The 22525-nt window shown below is 45.4% G+C and overlaps 1 protein-coding gene across 1 annotated transcript in view; it reads left to right on the forward strand.

Moving 5' to 3' along the window:
- cped1 (cadherin-like and PC-esterase domain containing 1) overlaps window positions 1-22525 on the forward strand; it is a 49511-nt gene that overhangs the window by 16280 nt on the left and 10706 nt on the right. Inside the window, exons 6-14 of the mRNA XM_072378001.1 lie at window positions 349-496; window positions 1116-1243; window positions 1446-1518; window positions 2119-2250; window positions 2510-2614; window positions 3223-3338; window positions 3414-3469; window positions 5537-5723; window positions 5797-5953. Coding sequence (XP_072234102.1) covers window positions 349-496; window positions 1116-1243; window positions 1446-1518; window positions 2119-2250; window positions 2510-2614; window positions 3223-3338; window positions 3414-3469; window positions 5537-5723; window positions 5797-5953 — 1102 coding nt within the window. The remainder of the gene's footprint in view (window positions 1-348; window positions 497-1115; window positions 1244-1445; window positions 1519-2118; window positions 2251-2509; window positions 2615-3222; window positions 3339-3413; window positions 3470-5536; window positions 5724-5796; window positions 5954-22525) is intronic.

Raw genomic sequence — 22525 nt, forward strand, 5'->3', positions numbered from 1 at the left:
AGTATCCGATCAACTGGAAAAGGTTCTGGTCCTCATCCAGAATCAGAATCAGATCAGAACCAAACAGCGTTATGAGAAACATTTGAGAATGTTGATTGGACCAAAGTTGCTGATCAGAACCTTCTGATATGTAAGAGCTCAGATTCTGGTTTGATCCTGAGCTCTGACCCGGTTCTGACCCGGTTCTGACCCGCTGTGACCTGTTCTGACCCGGTTCTGACCCGCTGTGACCTGTTCTGACCCGGTTCTGACCCGCTGTGACCTGTTCTGACCCGGTTCTGACCCGGTTCTGACCCGGCTGAGTTCCAGTCATCAGAAACTGAAATGAAGCTGTTCTCTGCCTGACAGTCGCCCTCCAGTCCAAGCCCCGCCTCCTGCTCTGGTTGCCATGGTGAATGTTTACGTCCTGGTGACCTCCATGACCCCGCTGACCTCCTTCTTGCATGACATCAGCGTGGTGATGACCAATCAGCAGCTGAGGGGGAGAACAGTGAAGGTGAAGCAGCCTCCTTCTTCTTCTTCTCCTCCTTCTTCTTCTGTGCTGACCCGCTCATCTTCTCCTCCTCCTCCTCCTTCTTCTTCTCCTCCTTCTTCTCCTCCTCCTCCTCCTTCTTCTTCTCCTCCTCCTCCTTCTTCTTCTCCCTCCTCCTCCTCCTTCTTCTTCTGTGCTGACCCGCTCATCTTCTCCTCCTCCTCCTCCTCCTCCTCCTTCTTCTTCTGTGCTGACCCGCTCATCTTCTCCTCCTCCTCCTCCTTCTTCTTCTCCTCCTTCTTCTTCTCCTCCTTCTCCTTCTTCTGTGCTGACCCGCTCATCTTCTCCTCCTCCTCCTCCTCCTCCTTCTTCTTCTCCTCCTTCTTCTTCTCCTCCTTCTCCTTCTTCTGTGCTGACCCGCTCGTCTTCATCTCCTCCTCCTTCTTTGTCTCCTCCTCCTCCTCCTCCTCCTCCTCCTCCTCCTCCTCCTCCTCCTCCTCCTCCTCCTCCTCCTCCTTCTTCTTCTGTGCTGACCCGCTCATCTTCTTCTCCTCCTCCTCCTCCTCCTCCTCCTCCTCCTCCTCCTCCTCCTCCTCCTCCTCCTCCTTCTTCTTCTGTGCTGACCCGCTCCTCTTCCTCTCAGATCAGAGACTTCCTGCTGCAGCAGCTGGGACCAGCCGCCTCCCATCATGCTTTGGGGCAGGTAAAGAGGGTGATTGGGGAGGTGCTGCAGGCGGTGGCGACCAATGAGGAGCAGGAGTCGGCCGGCAGGTGAACACTGAACTTGGACAGGTTTCCTTCCTGTTTTCACAGAGTCTGCGGCCCGGTTCTGCGGCCCGGTTCAGCGGCCCGGTTCAGCGGCCCGGTTCTGCGGCCCGGTTCTGAGGCCCGGTTCTGCGGCCTGGTTCTGAGGCCCGGTTCTGCGGCCCGGTTCTGTGGACGGTCCGACTCATGCTTCATTGTTGTGTTCCAGATGTGCGCTGTGCTTCCAGCTGCTCACCTTCACCCTGCTCTTCAGCGGCACCATCACACCCATCATAGTCCAGGTGAGACACAGGCCCGCTTCTGACTGTGGCGCCGGAGTCCGTTTGTGGTTCTGAAGCTGTTAAATGTGGCTGATCTGAGAACAGATCATCCCTCCTCTCCCTTTCCTCGTCCTGCCGACAGTTTCAGGTTTCTGTTTTTGGGTTTCACTGCTGGTGAACGTCCAGAACAAAGACGACCCGATCCGAGAGTTTCTGAAGTTCTGCTCAGAACCGCCTGCTTGCTGCAGAGTTTCTTCAGGAACAGAATCACATGAAAACCTGAGCCTTGTAGGTGGAATAAATGCTGTGGAGCCAACAGAAATCCACCAGTTTGACGTGGAACCAGTGCGTCTCCATGGCAACGCATAGGACAGGTCGTTTACCTGCCGCAGGTGTTCCTCAGGTTGAAATAAGACGCTGATGATGTCACCGAGCTTCTTCACCACGGTTCTGAACCAGAACTGAATCAGTTTAGTGTTCAGAGCTGGTTCTGATCTGGTTCTGCTGAGCCTGGAGTTTTGTGGCGTGGCCCACCTGCGATGACATAAGCAGGGGGCGTGTCTTATTATCTTCCTTCTGACCCAGGTGGCCCCCAGGTGACATTTTCCTTCCTGTCCTCAGGTGAACACGGAGTTAACCTTCTCGGTTCTGAGTGACGACGCCTTCAGCCGGCAGATCACCAAAGACCTGATCCTGGAGGACGCTCTGAGCTTCCTGCTGCCGCCGCTCACTCACCTGTCCTCAGACGCTCAGGTGAGTCCATCATTCTAAAGGTTCACCTCGGTTCAGTTTACCTGAAGGTAAAAGTCAGAGTTATGTGTGCTGCGGCGCCCTCTGCTGGACGCTCCGAGACAAACCTGAATGGATGTTGAATGGAGACGCGTTTCTTTGTAAATAAAGTTTTATTTGTGGATTCCTGGTCCACACAAACATGAGTCTGTGCCTCATGGGGAGCAGATGTGACTCAGAAGGTCAGAAGGTCACCTCAGCTGCTCCTGTCTGTTGTTAACAGGACGGTGGCTGCAGAGGGACACACGGCGTCTGTTTGCCTCAGGATCAACTTCTTCTTCTGCTGCTCTTCCACCAGCGGCTGAAGAAGCCATCAGCATTCCAGCTGGTACACGACTGTTTGTTTGTTTGTTTTCTTATTTATTTGGTTTCTTCTTTGTTTGTTTTCTTGTTTGTTTATTTGTTTGTTTTCTGGTTTATTTCCTGTTTGTTTTCTTCTTTGATTATTTTCTGTATGTTTGTTTTGTTTATTTGTTTATTTCCTATATTATTTTCTTGTCTATTTGTTTGTTTTCTTCTTTGTTTATTTGCTTGTTTTCTGGTTTATTTCCTGTTTGTTTTCTTGTTTATCGGTTTGTTTGGTTTCTTCTTTGTTTGTTTTCTTGTTTATTTGTTTATTTCCTATATTATTTTCTTGTCTATTTGTTTGTTTTCTTGTTTGTTTATTTTCTGTTTGTTTTCTTGTTTGATTGTTTTCTTGTTTATTTGCCTGTTTTCTGGTTTATTTCCTGTTTGTTTTCTTGTTTATTTGTTTATTTCCTATATATTTTTCTTGTCTATTTGTTTGTTTTCTTCTTTGTTTATTTTCTGTTTGTTTTCTTCTTTGATTGTTTTCTTTTTATTTCCTATATTATTTTCTTGTTTGCTTGTTTATTTTCCTGTTATTTTTCTTGTTCTCTCAGCTGATCTGATGTCAGGTTCTGTTTCTGTCTGCAGCTCTATCCCAGCACCTCCTCCTCCTCCTGCTCCTCGCCCTCCTCCTCGGCTCCTCTCGGTGTCTCCGACCTCCTGCTCAGGATCAGCTGTTACTATGAGCTGCAGACCGACATCAGGTGAGCAGCTGAAACCCTCAGATGGTCCAAAGGGTCTAAACTCAGTCACATGACCACGTTTCCTGTTCCTCACAGAGCTGACAAGGCAGACCAGCCGACCAATCAGCAGCCAGCTTCCTCACAACGAAAAGGTGAGAAAGAAGTTTAACAACGAAAAGTTTAAAATGAATCAGAGCTCCACCTGCTGCTGGTTTTGTCCAGTCTGACAAGTGCTGAGGCCTTCATGTTTTCCTCCTTCTTCTTCTGTTGTTTTGTTAATTCATTCTTCTTCTTCTTCTGCTTTGTTTTCCTCCTTCTTCTTCTTCTGTTGTTTTGTTCATTCTTCTTCTTCTTCTGCTTTGTTTTCCTCCTCTTTCTTCTTCTTCTGTCCTTTTGTTCATTCATTCTTCTTATTCTTCTGCTTTGTTTTCCTCCTCTTTCTTCTTCTTCTGTTCTTTTGTTAATTCATTCTTCTTCTGCTTTGTTTTCCTCCTTTCTTCTTCTGTTCTTTTATTCATTCATTCTTCTTCTTCTTCTGCTTGTTTTCCTCCTCTTTCTTCTTCTTCTGTTGTTTTGTTCATTCTTCTTCTTCTTCTGCTTTGTTTTCCTCCTCTTTCTTCTTCTTCTGTTCTTTTGTTCATTCATTCATTCTTATTCTTCTGCTTTTTTTTCTTCCTCTTTCTTCTTCTTCTGTTCTTTTGTTCATTCATTCTTCTTATTCTTCTGCTTTGTTTTCCTCCTCTTTCTTCTTCTTCTGTTCTTTTGTTAATTCATTCTTCTTCTGCTTTGTTTTCCTCCTTTCTTCTTCTGTTCTTTTATTCATTCATTCTTCTTATTCTTCTGCTTTGTTTTCCTCCTCTTTCTTCTTCTTCTGTTCTTTTGTTAATTCATTCTTCTTCTGCTTTGTTTTCCTCCTCTTTCTTCTTCTTCTGTTCTTTTATTCATTCATTCATTCTTCTTCTTCTTCTGCTTTTTTTTCTTCCTCTTTCTTCTTCTTCTGTTCTTTTGTTCATTCATTCTTCTTATTCTTCTGCTTTGTTTTCCTCCTCTTTCTTCTTCTTCTGTTCTTTTGTTAATTCATTCTTCTTCTGCTTTGTTTTCCTCCTTTCTTCTTCTGTTCTTTTATTCATTCATTCTTCTTCTTCTTCTGCTTGTTTTCCTCCTCTTTCTTCTTCTTCTGTTCTTTTATTCATTCATTCATTCTTCTTCTTCTTCTGCTTTGTTTTCCTCCTCTTTCTTCTTCTTCTGTTCTTTTATTCATTCATTCATTCTTCTTCTTCTTCTGCTTTTTTTTCCTCCTCTTTCTTCTTCTTCTGTTCTTTTATTCATTCATTCATTCTTCTTCTTCTTCTGCTTTTTTTTCTTCCTCTTTCTTCTTCTTCTGTTCTTTTGTTCATTCATTCTTCTTATTCTTCTGCTTTGTTTTCCTCCTCTTTCTTCTTCTTCTGTTCTTTTGTTAATTCATTCTTCTTCTGCTTTGTTTTCCTCCTTTCTTCTTCTGTTCTTTTATTCATTCATTCTTCTTCTTCTTCTGCTTGTTTTCCTCCTCTTTCTTCTTCTTCTGTTCTTTTATTCATTCATTCATTCTTCTTCTTCTTCTGCTTTGTTTTCCTCCTCTTTCTTCTTCTTCTGTTCTTTTATTCATTCATTCATTCTTCTTCTTCTTCTGCTTTTTTTTCTTCCTCTTTCTTCTTCTTCTGTTGTTTTGTTCATTCTTCTTCTTCGAATCGTAACAGACAGAAGAAAAAATAATGAAACGGGAGCATTGCTGTATAATACAAATCCTTCTTCTTCTGTGTTCTTCTCTTCGTTCTTCTTCTGTGTTGTCTTCCTCGTCCTTCTTCTTCTTCCTGTCCTTTTGAAGTTGAGGGGGAGATCTGCATTTCTTCATGTGAATGAAGTGAAACAGTCCACGGATCGGAGAACAAACATTCGAACGTGTTTATAAAAAAAACGGTTAAAACGTCTCAGCCATGTTTGTCTGACTGAGCCGATTGTTGTACAACTTCCTGTCATGTGACCCTCTGAGTCACATGACAGCTGAGAACTGAGCATAACATCACGGGACAGAAGCCAGAACCTGTCTGAAATATGAGCTCCTGGTCACATGACCCTTAGGAAGCTTCAGGTTGTGGGAACCATGTGACCGTGTGACATCATCCTGCTCCGTGTAAGAGGTCCAATCAGGAGCTTCATGTCGGTTCCTCTGTGTGTTGCAGGTGTGTGTGTCGACCCCCACCTCAGGCAGATCTACACCGACCCCCCCCTGGTCCTGACTCCCCCCTTCAGCCCCAGGGTGAGGGAGTACCGCGCAGAGGTGGCGTTTGACACCGTGACGGTTCGGATCCGGCCGGAGCCCGTCAGCGCCGCCTGCGGGGTCCACCTGGATGAGCAGCAGGGACCCAGGTGAGCCTGCCTCCCGTCCGCTGACCTCTGACCTCGCAGACCGTGTCTTTAAAGCCTCTTCTCCTCTCCTCAGGATGGCGAACTACCCGGTCGGCCTTGGCAACAGCAGAATCAGCATCCTGGTGACTGATGGCGTCGAGGTCATGATGATCTACACCGTCCACGTGTACCGGGAGAGCCGCCCCAGCCTGCCCATGTTCGGAGATCATGTGACCTGCAGCTTCATGCAGGTAGGTCAGAGGAAGTGATGTCACATGGAGTCTTTTCTGAGGTTCTGGTTCTGGTCTGGGTCTCAGTTCAGGTGGAAAATGGCTGTTTGTTGCTTCATATTCTGGCTGTGATGTCAGAGCTTCGGGTTGCAGCTTTGAGCCGACCCCCTCTCAGCATGAAGAGGTCCGGTTATGTGGCATCAATGAAAAGCTGTGTGGCCCCCAGTGGCCCCTGCATCCACCTGTAGGTCTCAATTAGAGCGGGAACAGGTGAGGAGGGCAGGCGCTGGGCGGCCCCCACGAACAGAGAGCCCATTATGCAGCAGGGTCTTTGATGTGGAGATGAAAGAGAGGACAGGTGGCCATTCAGGTAAGGAGAGTCGAGTTTTAAAACCAGCCGAGCGTTCGCTGTGTCTGAGAGGAAGTCATGTGACCACAGTTCAACTGCATCATCCAGTCACCAGAAGAAGAAGAAGCAGGTTTTGGTCACGTTCTCAGACTCAGACCGAGCCTAAACCAGAGATCAACGGAACCAGACTGGAACAAAGAGCAGGTGAAGCTGCAGGTTCCTGTCTATGATCCTGGACCCTAACCGTCCTCCAACAGTAAGACTGGTCATTAGTTTCTGCTGTTGTTATACGGGTGGCCGTAATGCCGAGCACTGGGACGTGTCCAGGATCCTAGGAGCACTGGGACGTGTCCAGGATCCTAGGAGCACTGGGACGTGTCCAGGATCCTAGGAGCACTGGGACGTGTCCAGGATCCTAGGAGCACTGGGACGTGTCCAGGATCCACCGAGCACTGGGACGTGTCCAGGATCCTAGGAGCACTGGGACGTGTCCAGGATCCACCGAGCACTGGGACGTGTCCAGGATCCTAGGAGCACTGGGACGTGTCCAGGATCCTAGGAGCACTGGGACGTGTCCAGGATCCTAGGAGCACTGAGACGTGTCCAGGATCCTAGGAGCACTGGGACGTGTCCAGGATCCTACGAGCATTGGGATGTGTCCAGGATCCTAGGAGCACTGGGACGTGTCCAGGATCCACCGAGCACTGGGACGTGTCCAGGGTCCTAGGAGCACTGGGACGTGTCCAGGATCCACCGAGCACTGGGACGTGTCCAGGATCCTAGGAGCACTGGGACGTGTCCAGGATCCACCGAGCACTGGGACGTGTCCAGGATCCACGAGCACTGGGACGTGTCCAGGATCCTAGGAACACTGGGACGTGTCCGGGATCCACCGAGCACTGGGACGTGTCCGGGATCCACCGAGCACTGGGACGTGTCCAGGATCCACGAGCACTGGGACGTGTCCAGGATCCACGAGCACTGGGACGTGTCCAGGATCCACCGAGCACTGGGACGTGTCCAGGATCCTAGGAGCATTGGGACGTGTCCAGGATCCTAGGAGCATTGGGACGTGTCCAGGATCCACCGAGCACTGGGACGTGTCCAGGATCCTAGGAGCACTGGGACGTGTCCAGGATCCTAGGAGCACTGGGACCTGTCCAGGATCCACCGAGCACTGGGACGTGTCCAGGATCCTAGGAGCACTGGGACGTGTCCAGGATCCACCGAGCACTGGGACGTGTTCAGGATCCTAGGAGCACTGGGACGTGTCCAGGATCCTAGGAGCACTGGGACGTGTCCAGGATCCTACGAGCACTGGGACGTGTCCAGGATCCACCGAGCACTGGGACGTGTCCGGGATCCACCGAGCACTGGGACGTGTCCGGGATCCACCGAGCACTGGGACGTGTCCAGGATCCACGAGCACTGGGACGTGTCCAGGATCCTAGGAGCACTGGGACGTGTCCGGGATCCACCGAGCACTGGGACGTGTCCGGGATCCACCGAGCACTGGGACGTGTCCAGGATCCACGAGCACTGGGACGTGTCCAGGATCCTAGGAGCACTGGGACGTGTCCAGGATCCTAGGAGCACTGGGACGTGTCCAGGATCCACGAGCACTGGGACGTGTCCAGGATCCTAGGAGCACTGGGACGTGTCCAGGATCCTAGGAGCATTGGGACGTGTCCAGGATCCACGAGCACTGGGACGTGTCCAGGATCCTAGGAGCACTGGGACGTGTCCAGGATCCACGAGCACTGGGACGTGTCCAGGATCCACCGAGCACTGGGACGTGTCCAGGATCCTAGGAGCACTGGGACGTGTCCAGGATCCTAGGAGCACTGGGACGTGTCCAGGATCCACCGAGCACTGGGACGTGTCCAGGATCCTAGGAGCACTGGGACGTGTCCAGGATCCACGAGCACTGGGACGTGTCCAGGATCCTAGGAGCACTGGGACGTGTCCGGGATCCACCGAGCACTGGGACGTGTCCAGGATCCTAGGAGCACTGGGACGTGTCCTGGATCCACCGAGCACTGGGACGTGTCCTGGATCCACCGAGCACTGGGACGTGTCCAGGATCCTAGGAGCACTGGGACGTGTCCTGGATCCAACGAGCACTGGGACGTGTCCAGGATCCTAGGAGCACTGGGACGTGTCCAGGATCCTAGGAGCACTGGGACGTGTCCAGGATCCACCGAGCACTGGGACGTGTCCGGGATCCACGAGCACTGGGACGTGTCCAGGATCCACCGAGCACTGGGACGTGTCCAGGATCCACCGAGCACTGGGACGTGTCCAGGATCCTAGGAGCACTGGGACGTGTCCAGGATCCTAGGAGCACTGGGACGTGTCCAGGATCCACCGAGCACTGGGACGTGTCTAGGATCCTAGGAGCACTGGGACGTGTCCAGGATCCTAGGAGCACTGGGACGTGTCCAGGATCCTAGGAGCATTGGGACGTGTCCAGGATCCTAGGAGCATTGGGACGTGTCCAGGATCCTAGGAGCATTGGGACGTGTCCAGGATCCACCGAGCACTGGGACGTGTTCAGGATCCTAGGAGCACTGGGACGTGTTCAGGATCCTAGGAGCACTGGGACGTGTCCAGGATCCACCGAGCACTGGGACGTGTCCAGGATCCTAGGAGCACTGGGACGTGTCCAGGATCCTAGGAGCATTGGGACGTGTCCAGGATCCTAGGAGCATTGGGACGTGTCCATGATCCTAGGAGCATTGGGACGTGTCCAGGATCCACCGAGCACTGGGACGTGTTCAGGATCCTAGGAGCACTGGGACGTGTCCAGGATCCTAGGAGCACTGGGACGTGTCCAGGATCCTAGGAGCACTGGGACGTGTCCAGGGTCCTAGGAGCACTGGGACGTGTCCAGGATCCTAGGAGCACTGGGACGTGTCCAGGATCCACCGAGCACTGGGACGTGTCCAGGATCCTAGGAGCACTGAGACGTGTCCAGGATCCTAGGAGCACTGGGACGTGTCGCGGTTTTTAAGGGATTTTTAAGGGATTGTTGCTCTAAAACTAAAATAATTACAGCAGCCTGAGGTGTTTCCTGGTGTGTATGCTAAATAGCTTATCACCACACGTTTGCTGACTGTTTTCAGTAGTTTAGATCAACAGCTTTGATAATAAACTTTTATTATTCTGAACCTTTATAACCACTTACAAACTGTTCTCCTAAAAAAGAGGAAGAAATTAACAGTAAAAAAACTCTTCATGGCTTTTGTAGACTTGGAGACTTACAGCCTTGTCCTTTGGGCAGCGTCTGCAGTGATTTGATCTGTCGTGGTGAGGAGAGAGCTGATTCAGATTTGTGTTTGTTGGTGGTCTGAGCAGCTTAACTTTGTGATGATGAAGCTAAGTGATCAGTGCTGCTGTTAAACCAGCAGGGGGCAGCAGAGATTTCTGCATTTACAGCTGTGGATACAGATGTGAGACAGAAACCAGATGGATAACAAGGGTGACCAGATCCCAATTCACCAGGTGTGGGGAAAAAGGCAATGTTTGTGTAGGACACCAAAAGAATGAGGTGCAGCCCATCCGGTAGAACCGATCAGAACCTGGTTACAGAACATTTTGAAGGATTCTTCCTCATTTCAGCCTCAGACATTTAGTGTGAGATCCAAAGAGCTCTCTGAGGCCTTCAGGGAGAAGATTATAGCTGCAGATGAGTCTGAATCAGCTGTTCCACTGACTGAAAGTAACCTACAAATGAAGAACAATTAGAACAAACAGAACCCCTAAAACAGGTTCTGGGTGGCTGAAGAAGCCTCCAGCACTCCTGGAACGTCATTACGGACCTACAGGAAGCTGAAAGCAGAAACCTGTGCTGTCAGAGAACATCAGAACGGGACTGAAGTTCTCCAGAGAACATCAGAACAGGACTGAAGTTCTCCAGAGAACATCAGAACAGGACTGAAGTTCTCCAGAGAACATCAGAACAGGACTGAAGTTCTCCGGAGAACATCAGAACAGGACTGAAGTTCTCCAGAGAACACCAAAACAAAGACCAGAGAACATCAGAACAGGACTGAAGTTCTCCAGAGAACATCAGAACAGGACTGAAGTTCTCCAGAGAACATCAGAACGGAACTGAAGTTCTCCAGAGAACATCAGAACAGGACTGAAGTTCTCCAGAGAACATCAGAACGGAACTGAAGTTCTCCAGAGAACATCAGAACGGAACTGAAGTTCTCCAGAGAACATCAGAACGGGACGGAAGTTCTCCAGAGAACATCAGAACGGGACTGAAGTTCTCCAGAGAACATCAGAACGGGACTGAAGTTCTCCAGAGAACATCAGAACGGGACTGAAGTTCTCCAGAGAACATCAGAACGGGACTGAAGTTCTCCAGAGAACATCAGAACGGGACTGAAGTTCTCCAGAGAACATCAGAACGGGACTGAAGTTCTCCAGAGAACATCAGAACGGAACTGAAGTTCTCCAGAGAACATCAGAACGGAACTGAAGTTCTCCAGAGAACATCAGAACGGGACGGAAGTTCTCCAGAGAACATCAGAACGGGACTGAAGTTCTCCAGAGAACATCAGAACAGGACTGAAGTTCTCCGGAGAACATCAGAACGGGACTGAAGTTCTCCAGAGAACATCAGAACGGGACTGAAGTTCTCCAGAGAACATCAGAACGGAACTGAAGTTCTCCAGAGAACATCAGAACGGAACTGAAGTTCTCCAGAGAACATCAGAACGGGACGGAAGTTCTCCAGAGAACATCAGAACGGGACTGAAGTTCTCCAGAGAACATCAGAACGGGACTGAAGTTCTCCGGAGAACATCAGAACGGGACTGAAGTTCTCCAGAGAACATCAGAACGGGACTGAAGTTCTCCAGAGAACATCAGAACGGGACTGAAGTTCTCCAGAGAACATCAGAACGGGACTGAAGTTCTCCAGAGAACATCAGAACGGGACTGAAGTTCTCCAGAGAACATCAGAACAGAACTGAAGTTCTCCAGAGAACATGAGAACGGGACTGAAGTTCTCCAGAGAACATCAGAACGGAACTGAAGTTCTCCAGAGAACATCAGAACGGGACGGAAGTTCTCCAGAGAACATCAGAACGGGACTGAAGTTCTCCAGAGACCATCAGAACGGGACGGAAGTTCTCCAGAGAACATCAGAACGGGACGGAAGTTCTCCAGAGAACATCAGAACGGGACTGAAGTTCTCCAGAGACCATCAGAACGGAACTGAAGTTCTCCGGAGAACACCGAAACAAAGACCAGAGAACCTCTGGAACAAAGCCCTGTGGACAGATGGATCTGAAGCTGGATCCTGTGGACTCGGAGAACACGTTTGACCCAAAATGCAGCTGGAATGGTTCTGCACAGAGGAAGAAAAAGGATCTAATGGAGCTTAATTTCTGCATCTGTGCAGCTCGGCGTTAATGTGGAACCTCGTTATCAGACTTCTCTGCTCCCTGAAAGCTGAGAGCTGCAGCCAATCGGCTGCTCTGGGGATCGTGTTCTCAGTTTTCCTTCGTGTAACCAGGAGCTTTAAAGCTTTATTTAGACTCTCTGACACCTTCATGAAGTCATTTACTGAAGACAACAAACTAACAGCTGAGGGTGTCTGTGGACCTCTGGATGATCCGATCCACACATCAGGGTTTATATTTATCTTATTTAGCTTTTATTATTTTATCAGATGTTTCACAAAACTCTGATTAATAAAATAACAAAAGGAAATGACTCCAACCCCAAATGGATCTGTTTTATATGAAGACAGGAGCAGAAATCTGGTGAAATCCAGTTTAAAACAGCTCAGGTAAAACTAAAGCAAATCAACACATTTACAATTCCTCCATTTTCCATCTTTTTGTGCCATATTTTCTGTTTCTGAGACTTTTCCAGTTTAAGTTAATTGAGTTTTCATCCTTTAGCCAGTTTTAACTTCTTTAACTGTTCTCCTCATGATTAGAAACAAATAGGACTCTTTAATTCTGCTTTAATTAAATCAGATTTAATTTGATTTAAACTCTCACCTCCTCCTCAGTTTAATCTCATTCCACTCTTTCTAAACCAGTGCTTTTCTGTTCATTTCTTGTCCTGTTTAACTGGGTAATTATCGTCTGTTTTTACGTTTTTACGTCACTTATTTCACATAAAGATTTAAAGATAACTTCTGATGAAGAAACCATTTAACTTCTTCATTTAACACACATTTTACAGACGTTCAAAGGCAGCTTTTCTTCTGTCTGAGTTCATTAAAAAAGCAGCAACTCTTTATCGGTTTGAGTAAAAGGAAGAAAATTCTCCTTATTTTTCTTCTTCAGATGGATTTCATTAGAATAAAATTAAATTATTTGAATAGATTTAATTAGAATAAAGTTAAATTATTTGAATAGATTTCATTTGAATAAAGTTAAATTATTTGAATAGATTTAATTTGAATAAAGTTAAATTATTTGAATAGATTTAATTTGAATAAAGTTAAATTATTTGAATAGATTTCATTTGAATAAAGTTAAATTATTTGAATAGATTTAATTTGAATAAAGTTAAATTATTTGAATAGATTTAATTTGAATAAAGTTAAATTATTTGAATAGATTTAATTTGAATAAAGTTAAATTATTTGAATAGATTTAATTTGAATAAAGTTAAATTATTTGAATAGATTTAATTTGAATAAAGTTAAATTATTTGAATAGATTTCATTTGAATAAAGTTAAATTATTTGAATAGATTTCATTTGAATAAAGTTAAATTATTTGAATAGATTTCATTTGAATAAAGTTAAATGATTTGAATAGATTTCATTTGAATAAAGTTAAATGATTTGAATAGATTTCATTTGAATAAAGTTAAATGATTTGAATAGATTTCATTTGAATAAAGTTAAATTATTTGAATAGATTTCATTTGAATAAAGTTAAATTATTTGAATAGATTTCATTTGAATAAAGTTAAATTATTTGAATAGATTTCATTTGAATAAAGTTAAATGATTTGAATAGATTTCATTTGAATAAAGTTAAATGATTTGAATAGATTTCATTTGAATAAAGTTAAATGATTTGAATAGATTTCATTTGAATAAAGTTAAATTATTTGAATAGATTTCATTTGAATAAAGTTAAATTATTTGAATAAATTTCATTTGAATAAAGTTAAATTATTTGAATAGATTTAATTTGAATAAAGTTAAATTATTTGAATAGATTTAATTTGAATAAAGTTAAATTATTTGAATAGATTTAATTTGAATAAAGTTAAATTATTTGAATAGATTTAATTAGAATAAAGTTAAATTATTTGAATAGATTTCATTTGAATAAAGTTAAATTATTTGAATAGATTTCATTTGAATAAAGTTAAATTATTTGAATAGATTTCATTTGAATAAAGTTAAATGATTTGAATAGATTTCATTTGAATAAAGTTAAATTATTTGAATGGATTTCATTTGAATAAAGTTAAATTATTTGAATGGATTTCATTTGAATAAAGTTAAATTATTTGAATAGATTTCATTTGAATAAAGTTAAATTATTTGAATGGATTTCATTTGAATAAAGTTAAATTATTTGAATAGATTTCATTTGAATAAAGTTAAATTATTTGAATAGATTTCATTTGAATAAAGTTAAATTATTTGAATAGATTTCATTTGAATAAAGTTAAATTATTTGAATAGATTTCATTTGAATAAAGTTAAATTATTTGAATAGATTTCATTTGAATAAAGTTAAATTATTTGAATGGATTTCATTTGAATAAAGTTAAATTATTTGAATAGATTTCATTTGAATAAAGTTAAATTATTTGAATAGATTTCATTTGAATAAAGTTAAATTATTTGAATAGATTTCATTTGAATAAAGTTAAATTATTTGAATAAAGTTAAATTATTTGAATAGATTTAATTTGAATAAAGTTAAATTATTTGAACAGATTTAATTTGAATAAAGTTAAATCATTTGAATAGAAAGATAAGTTGTTCTGAATCAGAGGAATTTAAACCACAGTTTAAAGAGGAGGAGCAGCTTTAATCCTGATTATTATCAGGCTTTTTGTTGCCCCCCACAGCTGGATCTGCAGACCATTACGGAACATCTGGAATCTGAATCCAGCTGCCAGGTCTCAGGCCTGAGCTCGCGGCGGCGGCCCGTCCAACGTGTTGAATGTAGCGTGTTCGTGCCGCCGCCCGCCGCCCGGCTCGGCCTCAGCTGATCTGTGGATTCCTGATTCTCCTTCTTCCCAGAGAAGCTGCTCCGAGGATCTGATGAGGATTAGGAGGGAAGCGAGCCGGGCTCAGCTCTTTGGTCGCAGGATTACGAGTGTTTCTGTGACAGAGTTCAGGGTCTGGCTGCAGCTGAACAGCAGCTGCTCTCCTCTGGAGAGGAAGAAGTTTTCAGGGCTCCAGAGAAACACCCGTCTGCTTATTTCTGATGAGAATAAAACCGATTTAGGATTTTCCTGCAGGTTTTTGTGTCCTGTTCTGCAGATTTTACACAAAGAAAACATTTTAGAGGATAAGTTTCCAAATAAAACGCAATTAAACCATATTTATATTCTTTAACAATAGTTTTCTTGCTGTTTGACATTTTAAATCATTATTTATAAATGCCTTAAAATCAGAAAATGTGAGGAAACTCAGAGGCAATAAATCATCAACTTTAATCAGGATTTCCCAGGTTCCAACAAACTAAAGTAACTTAAAGGTCAAATTTATCTCTGATGGTTTGACTTTTAATCCAAAATACAGTTTTTCCTGATGGCTAGATTGAATTTAATTTGATTTAAAGTCTTTATTCATTATTTCCAAGCTTTAAATGATGTTTTGTCTCTTATAACCCAGGAGAAACAGACTTTCTGTGGTTTTCTCCTCCTATCAGAGCCTTTAAGACTCATTTCTTTATGCTTTAAACAGGTTTTTTTACCTCAGATTTACTTTATTTTTAGACTCTACACTTTGTAATATAGTAAAAAGTTCTCAGATCAGATGAACTCTGCCAGTTTCTGCTGAACACAACAAATAAATCACCAACTTTAATCAGGATTTCCCAGGTTCCAACAAACTAAAGTAACTTAAAGGTCAAATTTATCTCCGATGGTTTGACTTTTAATCCAAAATACAGTTTTTTTCTGATACATTTAAAGTCTTTATTCATTATTTCCAAGCTTTAATTGATGTTTTGTCTCTTATAACCCAGGAGAAACAGACTTTCTGTGGTTTTCTCCTCCTATCAGAGCCTTTAAGACTCATTTCTTTATGCTTTAAACAGGTTTTTTACCTCAGATTTACTTTGTTTTTAGACTCTACACTTTGTAAACGTCCTGTAGAGTTTTCAATCCACTGAAATACTGTTTAAACTTGTGGATTTTACTTTTTTTTAACTGAAAGGTCCTGAACAGTCGGACTGTTTGTCGTGTTCATAACAAACTGAAGCCAACGGTGGACCCTGAGGCGCCATCATCACACATCTGAGGGCTAAAAGAGGTTTAAAGTGTGAAAGTTCAGCCCGCAGCACATCTACAGTCCGTTTTTAAATGGTTTCAGTGGAGGAAAAATCATCCAAAAAGCTTTAAAATGAACTGTGGTGTCCCCCAAGGTTCAGTTTAAGGCCCAACACTTTTTAATCTTTATGTGACTCTCTTTTAAACTTAAAACCTGGAAGGCAGAAAGCTTTTTTTACAGCTCAGCTGGAACAAACATCTGTGACTGGGATCTGTGAAAAGTTCAGATTCTCTCAGTTTTCGGGGGTCTGAACGGGTCGATAAAGTTCAGTTTTCGGGGGTCTGAACGGGTCGATAAAGCTCAGATTCTCTCTTTTTTCGGGGGTCTGAACGGGTCGATAAAGTTCAGATTCTCTCAGTTTTCGGGGGTCTGAACGGGTCGATAAAGTTCAGTTTTCGGGGGTCTGAACGGGTCGATAAAGCTCAGATTCTCTCAGTTTTCGGGGGTCTGAACGGGTCGATAATGATCAGATTCTCTCAGTTTTCGGGGGTCTGAACGGGTCGATAAAGTTCAGTTTTCGGGGGTCTGAACGGGTCGATAAAGTTCAGATTCTCTCAGTTTTCGGGGGTCTGAACGGGTCGATAAAGTTCAGTTTTCGGGGGTCTGAACGGGTCGATAATGATCAGATTCTCTCAGTTTTCGGGGGTCTGAACGGGTCGATAATGATCAGATTCTCTCAGTTTTCGGGGGTCTGAACGGGTCGATAAAGGTCAGATTCTCTCAGTTTTCGGGGGTCTGAACGGGTCGATAAAGCTCAGTTTTCAGGGGTCTGAACGGGTCGATAAAGTTCAGATTCTCTCAGTTTTCGGGGGTCTGAACGGGTCGATAAAGTTCAGATTCTCTCAGTTTTCGGGGGTCTGAACGGGTCGATAAAGATCAGATTCTCTCAGTTTTCAGGGGTCTGAACGGGTCGATAAAGATCAGTTTTCAGGGGTCTGAACGGGTCGATAAAGTTCAGATTCTCTCAGTTTTCGGGGGTCTGAACGGGTCGATAAAGATCAGTTTTCGGGGGTCTGAACGGGTCGATAAAGTTCAGATTCTCTAAGTTTTCGGGGGTCTGAACGGGTCGATAAAGATCAGATTCTCTCAGTTTTCGGGGGTCTGAACGGGTCGATAAAGATCAGATTCTCTCAGTTTTCGGGGGTCTGAACGGGTCGATAAAGTTCAGTTTTCGGGGGTCTGAACGGGTCGATAAAGATCAGATTCTCTCAGTTTTCGGGGGTCTGAACGGGTCGATAAAGTTCAGATTTCGGGGTCTGAACGGGTCGATAATGATCAGATTCTCTCAGTTTTCGGGGGTCTGAACGGGTCGATAAAGATCAGATTCTCTCAGTTTTCGGGGGTCTGAACGGGTCGATAAAGATCAGATTCTCTCAGTTTTCGGGGGTCTGAACGGGTCGATAAAGATCAGATTCTCTCAGTTTTCGGGGGTCTGAACGGGTCGATAAAGATCAGATTCTCTCAGTTTTCGGGGGTCTGAACGGGTCGATAAAGATCAGTTTTCGGGGGTCTGAACGGGTCGATAAAGATCAGTTTTCGGGGGTCTGAACGGGTCGATAAAGATCAGTTTTCGGGGGTCTGAACGGGTTGATAAAGTTCAGTTTTCGGGGGTCTGAACGGGTCGATAAAGATCAGATTCTCTCAGTTTTCGGGGGTCTGAAGGAGTCGATAAAGTTCAGATTCTCTAAGTTTTCGGGGGTCTGAACGGGTCGATAAAGTTCAGTTTTCAGGGGTCTGAACGGGTCGATAATGATCAGATTCTCTCAGTTTTCGGGGGTCTGAACGGGTCGATAAAGTTCAGTTTTCGGGGGTCTGAACGGGTCGATAAAGATCAGATTCTCTCAGTTTTCGGGGGTCTGAACGGGTCGATAAAGTTCAGATTCTCTCAGTTTTCGGGGGTCTGAACGGGTCGATAAAGTTCAGTTTTCGGGGGTCTGAACGGGTCGATAAAGATCAGATTCTCTCAGTTTTCGGGGGTCTGAACGGGTCGATAAAGATCAGATTCTCTCAGTTTTCAGGGGTCTGAACGGGTCGATAAAGATCAGTTTTCAGGGGTCTGAACGGGTCGATAATGATCAGATTCTCTCAGTTTTCGGGGGTCTGAACGGGTCGATAAAGATCAGTTTTCGGGGGTCTGAACGGGTCGATAAAGATCAGTTTTCGGGGGTCTGAACGGGTCGATAAAGTTCAGATTCTCTAAGTTTTCGGGGGTCTGAACGGGTCGATAAAGTTCAGTTTTCGGGGGTCTGAACGGGTCGATAAAGATCAGATTCTCTCAGTTTTCGGGGGTCTGAACGGGTCGATAAAGTTCAGTTTTCGGGGGTCTGAACGGGTCGATAAAGTTCAGTTTTCGGGGGTCTGAACGGGTCGATAAAGATCAGATTCTCTCAGTTTTCGGGGGTCTGAACGGGTCGATAAAGTTCAGTTTTCGGGGGTCTGAACGGGTCGATAAAGTTCAGTTTTCGGGGGTCTGAACGGGTCGATAAAGATCAGATTCTCTCAGTTTTCGGGGGTCTGAACGGGTCGATAAAGTTCAGTTTTCGGGGGTCTGAACGGGTCGATAAAGATCAGATTCTCTCAGTTTTCGGGGGTCTGAACGGGTCGATAAAGTTCAGATTCTCTCAGTTTTCGGGGGTCTGAACGGGTCGATAAAGATCAGTTTTCGGGGGTCTGAACGGGTCGATAAAGATCAGATTCTCTCAGTTTTCGGGGGTCTGAACGGGTCAGTTTTCGGGGGTCTGAACGGGTCGATAAAGATCAGATTCTCTCAGTTTTCGGGGGTCTGAACGGGTCGATAAAGCTCAGTTTTCGGGGGTCTGAACGGGTCGATAATGATCAGATTCTCTCAGTTTTCGGGGGTCTGAACGGGTCGATAAAGTTCAGATTCTCTCAGTTTTCGGGGGTCTGAACGGGTCGATAAAGTTCAGATTTCGGGGTCTGAACGAGTCGATAATGATCAGATTCTCTCAGTTTTCGGGGGTCTGAACGGGTCGATAAAGATCAGATTCTCTCAGTTTTCGGGGGTCTGAACGGGTCGATAAAGATCAGTTTTCGGGGGTCTGAACGGGTCGATAAAGATCAGTTTTCGGGGGTCTGAACGGGTCGATAAAGATCAGTTTTCGGGGGTCTGAACGGGTCGATAAAGTTCAGTTTTCGGGGGTCTGAACGGGTCGATAAAGATCAGATTCTCTCAGTTTTCGGGGGTCTGAACGGGTCGATAAAGATCAGATTCTCTCAGTTTTCGGGGGTCTGAAGGAGTCGATAATGATCAGATTCTCTCAGTTTTCGGGGGTCTGAACGGGTCGATAAAGTTCAGATTCTCTCAGTTTTCGGGGGTCTGAACGGGTCGATAAAGATCAGATTCTCTCAGTTTTCGGGGGTCTGAACGGGTCGATAAAGTTCAGATTCTCTCAGTTTTCGGGGGTCTGAACGGGTCGATAATCTTCAGATTCTCCCAGTTTTCGGGGGTCTGAACGGGTCGATAAAGTTCAGATTCTCTCAGTTTTCGGGGGTCTGAACGGGTCGATAAAGCTCAGTTTTCGGGGGTCTGAACGGGTCGATAAAGTTCAGTTTTCGGGGGTCTGAACGGGTCGATAAAGATCAGATTCTCTCAGTTTTCGGGGGTCTGAACGGGTCGATAAAGATCAGATTCTCTCAGTTTTCGGGGGTCTGAACGGGTCGATAAAGATCAGTTTTCGGGGGTCTGAACGGGTCGATAAAGATCAGTTTTCGGGGGTCTGAACGGGTCGATAAAGATCAGTTTTCGGGGGTCTGAACGGGTCGATAAAGTAAAGTTTCTCTCAGTTTTCGGGGGTCTGAACGGGTCGATAAAGCTCAGTTTTCGGGGGTCTGAACGGGTCGATAATCTTCAGATTCTCCCAGTTTTCGGGGGTCTGAACGGGTCGATAAAGTTCAGTTTTCGGGGGTCTGAACGGGTCGATAATGATCAGATTCTCTCAGTTTTCGGGGGTCTGAACGGGTCGATAAAGATCAGATTCTCTCAGTTTTCGGGGGTCTGAACGGGTCGATAAAGATCAGTTTTCGGGGGTCTGAACGGGTCGATAAAGATCAGTTTTCGGGGGTCTGAACGGGTCGATAAAGTTCAGTTTTCGGGGGTCTGAACGGGTCGATAAAGATCAAATTATCTCAGTTTTCGGGGGTCTGAAGGAGTCGATAAAGTTCAGATTCTCTAAGTTTTCGGGGGTCTGAACGGGTCGATAAAGTTCAGTTTTCAGGGGTCTGAACGGGTCGATAAAGATCAGATTCTCTCAGTTTTCGGGGGTCTGAAGGAGTCGATAATGATCAGATTCTCTCAGTTTTCGGGGGTCTGAACGGGTCGATAAAGTTCAGATTCTCTCAGTTTTCGGGGGTCTGAACGGGTCGATAATGATCAGATTCTCTCAGTTTTCGGGGGTCTGAACGGGTCGATAAAGTTCAGTTTTCGGGGGTCTGAACGGGTCGATAAAGTTCAGATTCTCTCAGTTTTCGGGGGTCTGAACGGGTCGATAAAGATCAGATTCTCTCAGTTTTCGGGGGTCTGAACGGGTCGATAAAGATCAGATTCTCTCAGTTTTCAGGGGTCTGAACGGGTCGATAAAGATCAGATTCTCTCAGTTTTCGGGGGTCTGAACGGGTCGATAAAGTTCAGTTTTCGGGGGTCTGAACGGGTCGATAAAGTTCAGTTTTCGGGGGTCTGAACGGGTCGATAAAGATCAGATTCTCTCAGTTTTCGGGGGTCTGAACGGGTCGATAAAGATCAGATTCTCTCAGTTTTCGGGGGTCTGAACGGGTCGATAAAGTTCAGATTCTCTCAGTTTTCGGGGGTCTGAACGGGTCGATAATCTTCAGATTCTCCCAGTTTTCGGGGGTCTGAACGGGTCGATAAAGTTCAGATTCTCTCAGTTTTCGGGGGTCTGAACGGGTCGATAAAGCTCAGTTTTCGGGGGTCTGAACGGGTCGATAAAGTTCAGTTTTCGGGGGTCTGAACGGGTCGATAAAGATCAGATTCTCTCAGTTTTCGGGGGTCTGAACGGGTCGATAAAGATCAGATTCTCTCAGTTTTCGGGGGTCTGAACGGGTCGATAAAGTTCAGATTCTCTCAGTTTTCGGGGGTCTGAACGGGTCGATAAAGTTCAGTTTCTCTCAGTTTTCGGGGGTCTGAACGGGTCGATAAAGCTCAGTTTTCGGGGGTCTGAACGGGTCGATAATCTTCAGATTCTCCCAGTTTTCGGGGGTCTGAACGGGTCGATAAAGTTCAGTTTTCGGGGGTCTGAACGGGTCGATAAAGCTCAGTTTTCGGGGGTCTGAACGGGTCGATAATCTTCAGATTCTCCCAGTTTTCGGGGGTCTGAACGGGTCGATAATGATCAGATTCTCTCAGTTTTCGGGGGTCTGAACGGGTCGATAAAGTTCAGATTCTCTCAGTTTTCGGGGGTCTGAACGGGTCGATAAAGTTCAGTTTTCGGGGGTCTGAACGGGTCGATAAAGTTCAGATTCTCTCAGTTTTCGGGGGTCTGAACGGGTCGATAAAGATCAGATTCTCTCAGTTTTCGGGGGTCTGAACGGGTCGATAAAGTTCAGATTCTCTCAGTTTTCGGGGGTCTGAACGGGTCGATAATCTTCAGATTCTCCCAGTTTTCGGGGGTCTGAACGGGTCGATAAAGTTCAGATTCTCTCAGTTTTCGGGGGTCTGAACGGGTCGATAAAGCTCAGTTTTCGGGGGTCTGAACGGGTCGATAAAGTTCAGTTTTCGGGGGTCTGAACGGGTCGATAAAGATCAGATTCTCTCAGTTTTCGGGGGTCTGAACGGGTCGATAAAGATCAGATTCTCTCAGTTTTCGGGGGTCTGAACGGGTCGATAAAGTTCAGATTCTCTCAGTTTTCGGGGGTCTGAACGGGTCGATAAAGTTCAGTTTGTCTCAGTTTTCGGGGGTCTGAACGGGTCGATAAAGCTCAGTTTTCGGGGGTCTGAACGGGTCGATAAAGATCAGTTTTCGGGGGTCTGAACGGGTCGATAAAGATCAGTTTTCGGGGGTCTGAACGGGTCGATAAAGTTCAGTTTTCGGGGGTCTGAACGGGTCGATAAAGATCAGATTATCTCAGTTTTCGGGGGTCTGAAGGAGTCGATAAAGTTCAGATTCTCTAAGTTTTCGGGGGTCTGAACGGGTCGATAAAGATCAGATTCTCTCAGTTTTCGGGGGTCTGAAGGAGTCGATAATGATCAGATTCTCTCAGTTTTCGGGGGTCTGAACGGGTCGATAAAGTTCAGATTCTCTCAGTTTTCGGGGGTCTGAACGGGTCGATAATGATCAGATTCTCTCAGTTTTCGGGGGTCTGAACGGGTCGATAAAGTTCAGTTTTCGGGGGTCTGAACGGGTCGATAAAGTTCAGATTCTCTCAGTTTTCGGGGGTCTGAACGGGTCGATAAAGATCAGATTCTCTCAGTTTTCGGGGGTCTGAACGGGTCGATAAAGATCAGATTCTCTCAGTTTTCAGGGGTCTGAACGGGTCGATAAAGATCAGATTCTCTCAGTTTTCGGGGGTCTGAACGGGTCGATAAAGTTCAGTTTTCGGGGGTCTGAACGGGTCGATAAAGTTCAGTTTTCGGGGGTCTGAACGGGTCGATAAAGATCAGATTCTCTCAGTTTTCGGGGGTCTGAACGGGTCGATAAAGTTCAGATTCTCTCAGTTTTCGGGGGTCTGAACGGGTCGATAAAGTTCAGATTCTCTCAGTTTTCGGGGG

The sequence above is a fragment of the Leuresthes tenuis genome, unplaced genomic scaffold (genome assembly GCF_036924035.1).
Source record: "Leuresthes tenuis unplaced genomic scaffold, fLeuTen1.0.hap1 SCAF_23, whole genome shotgun sequence".
NCBI classification, from domain to species: domain Eukaryota; kingdom Metazoa; phylum Chordata; class Actinopteri; order Atheriniformes; family Atherinopsidae; genus Leuresthes; species Leuresthes tenuis.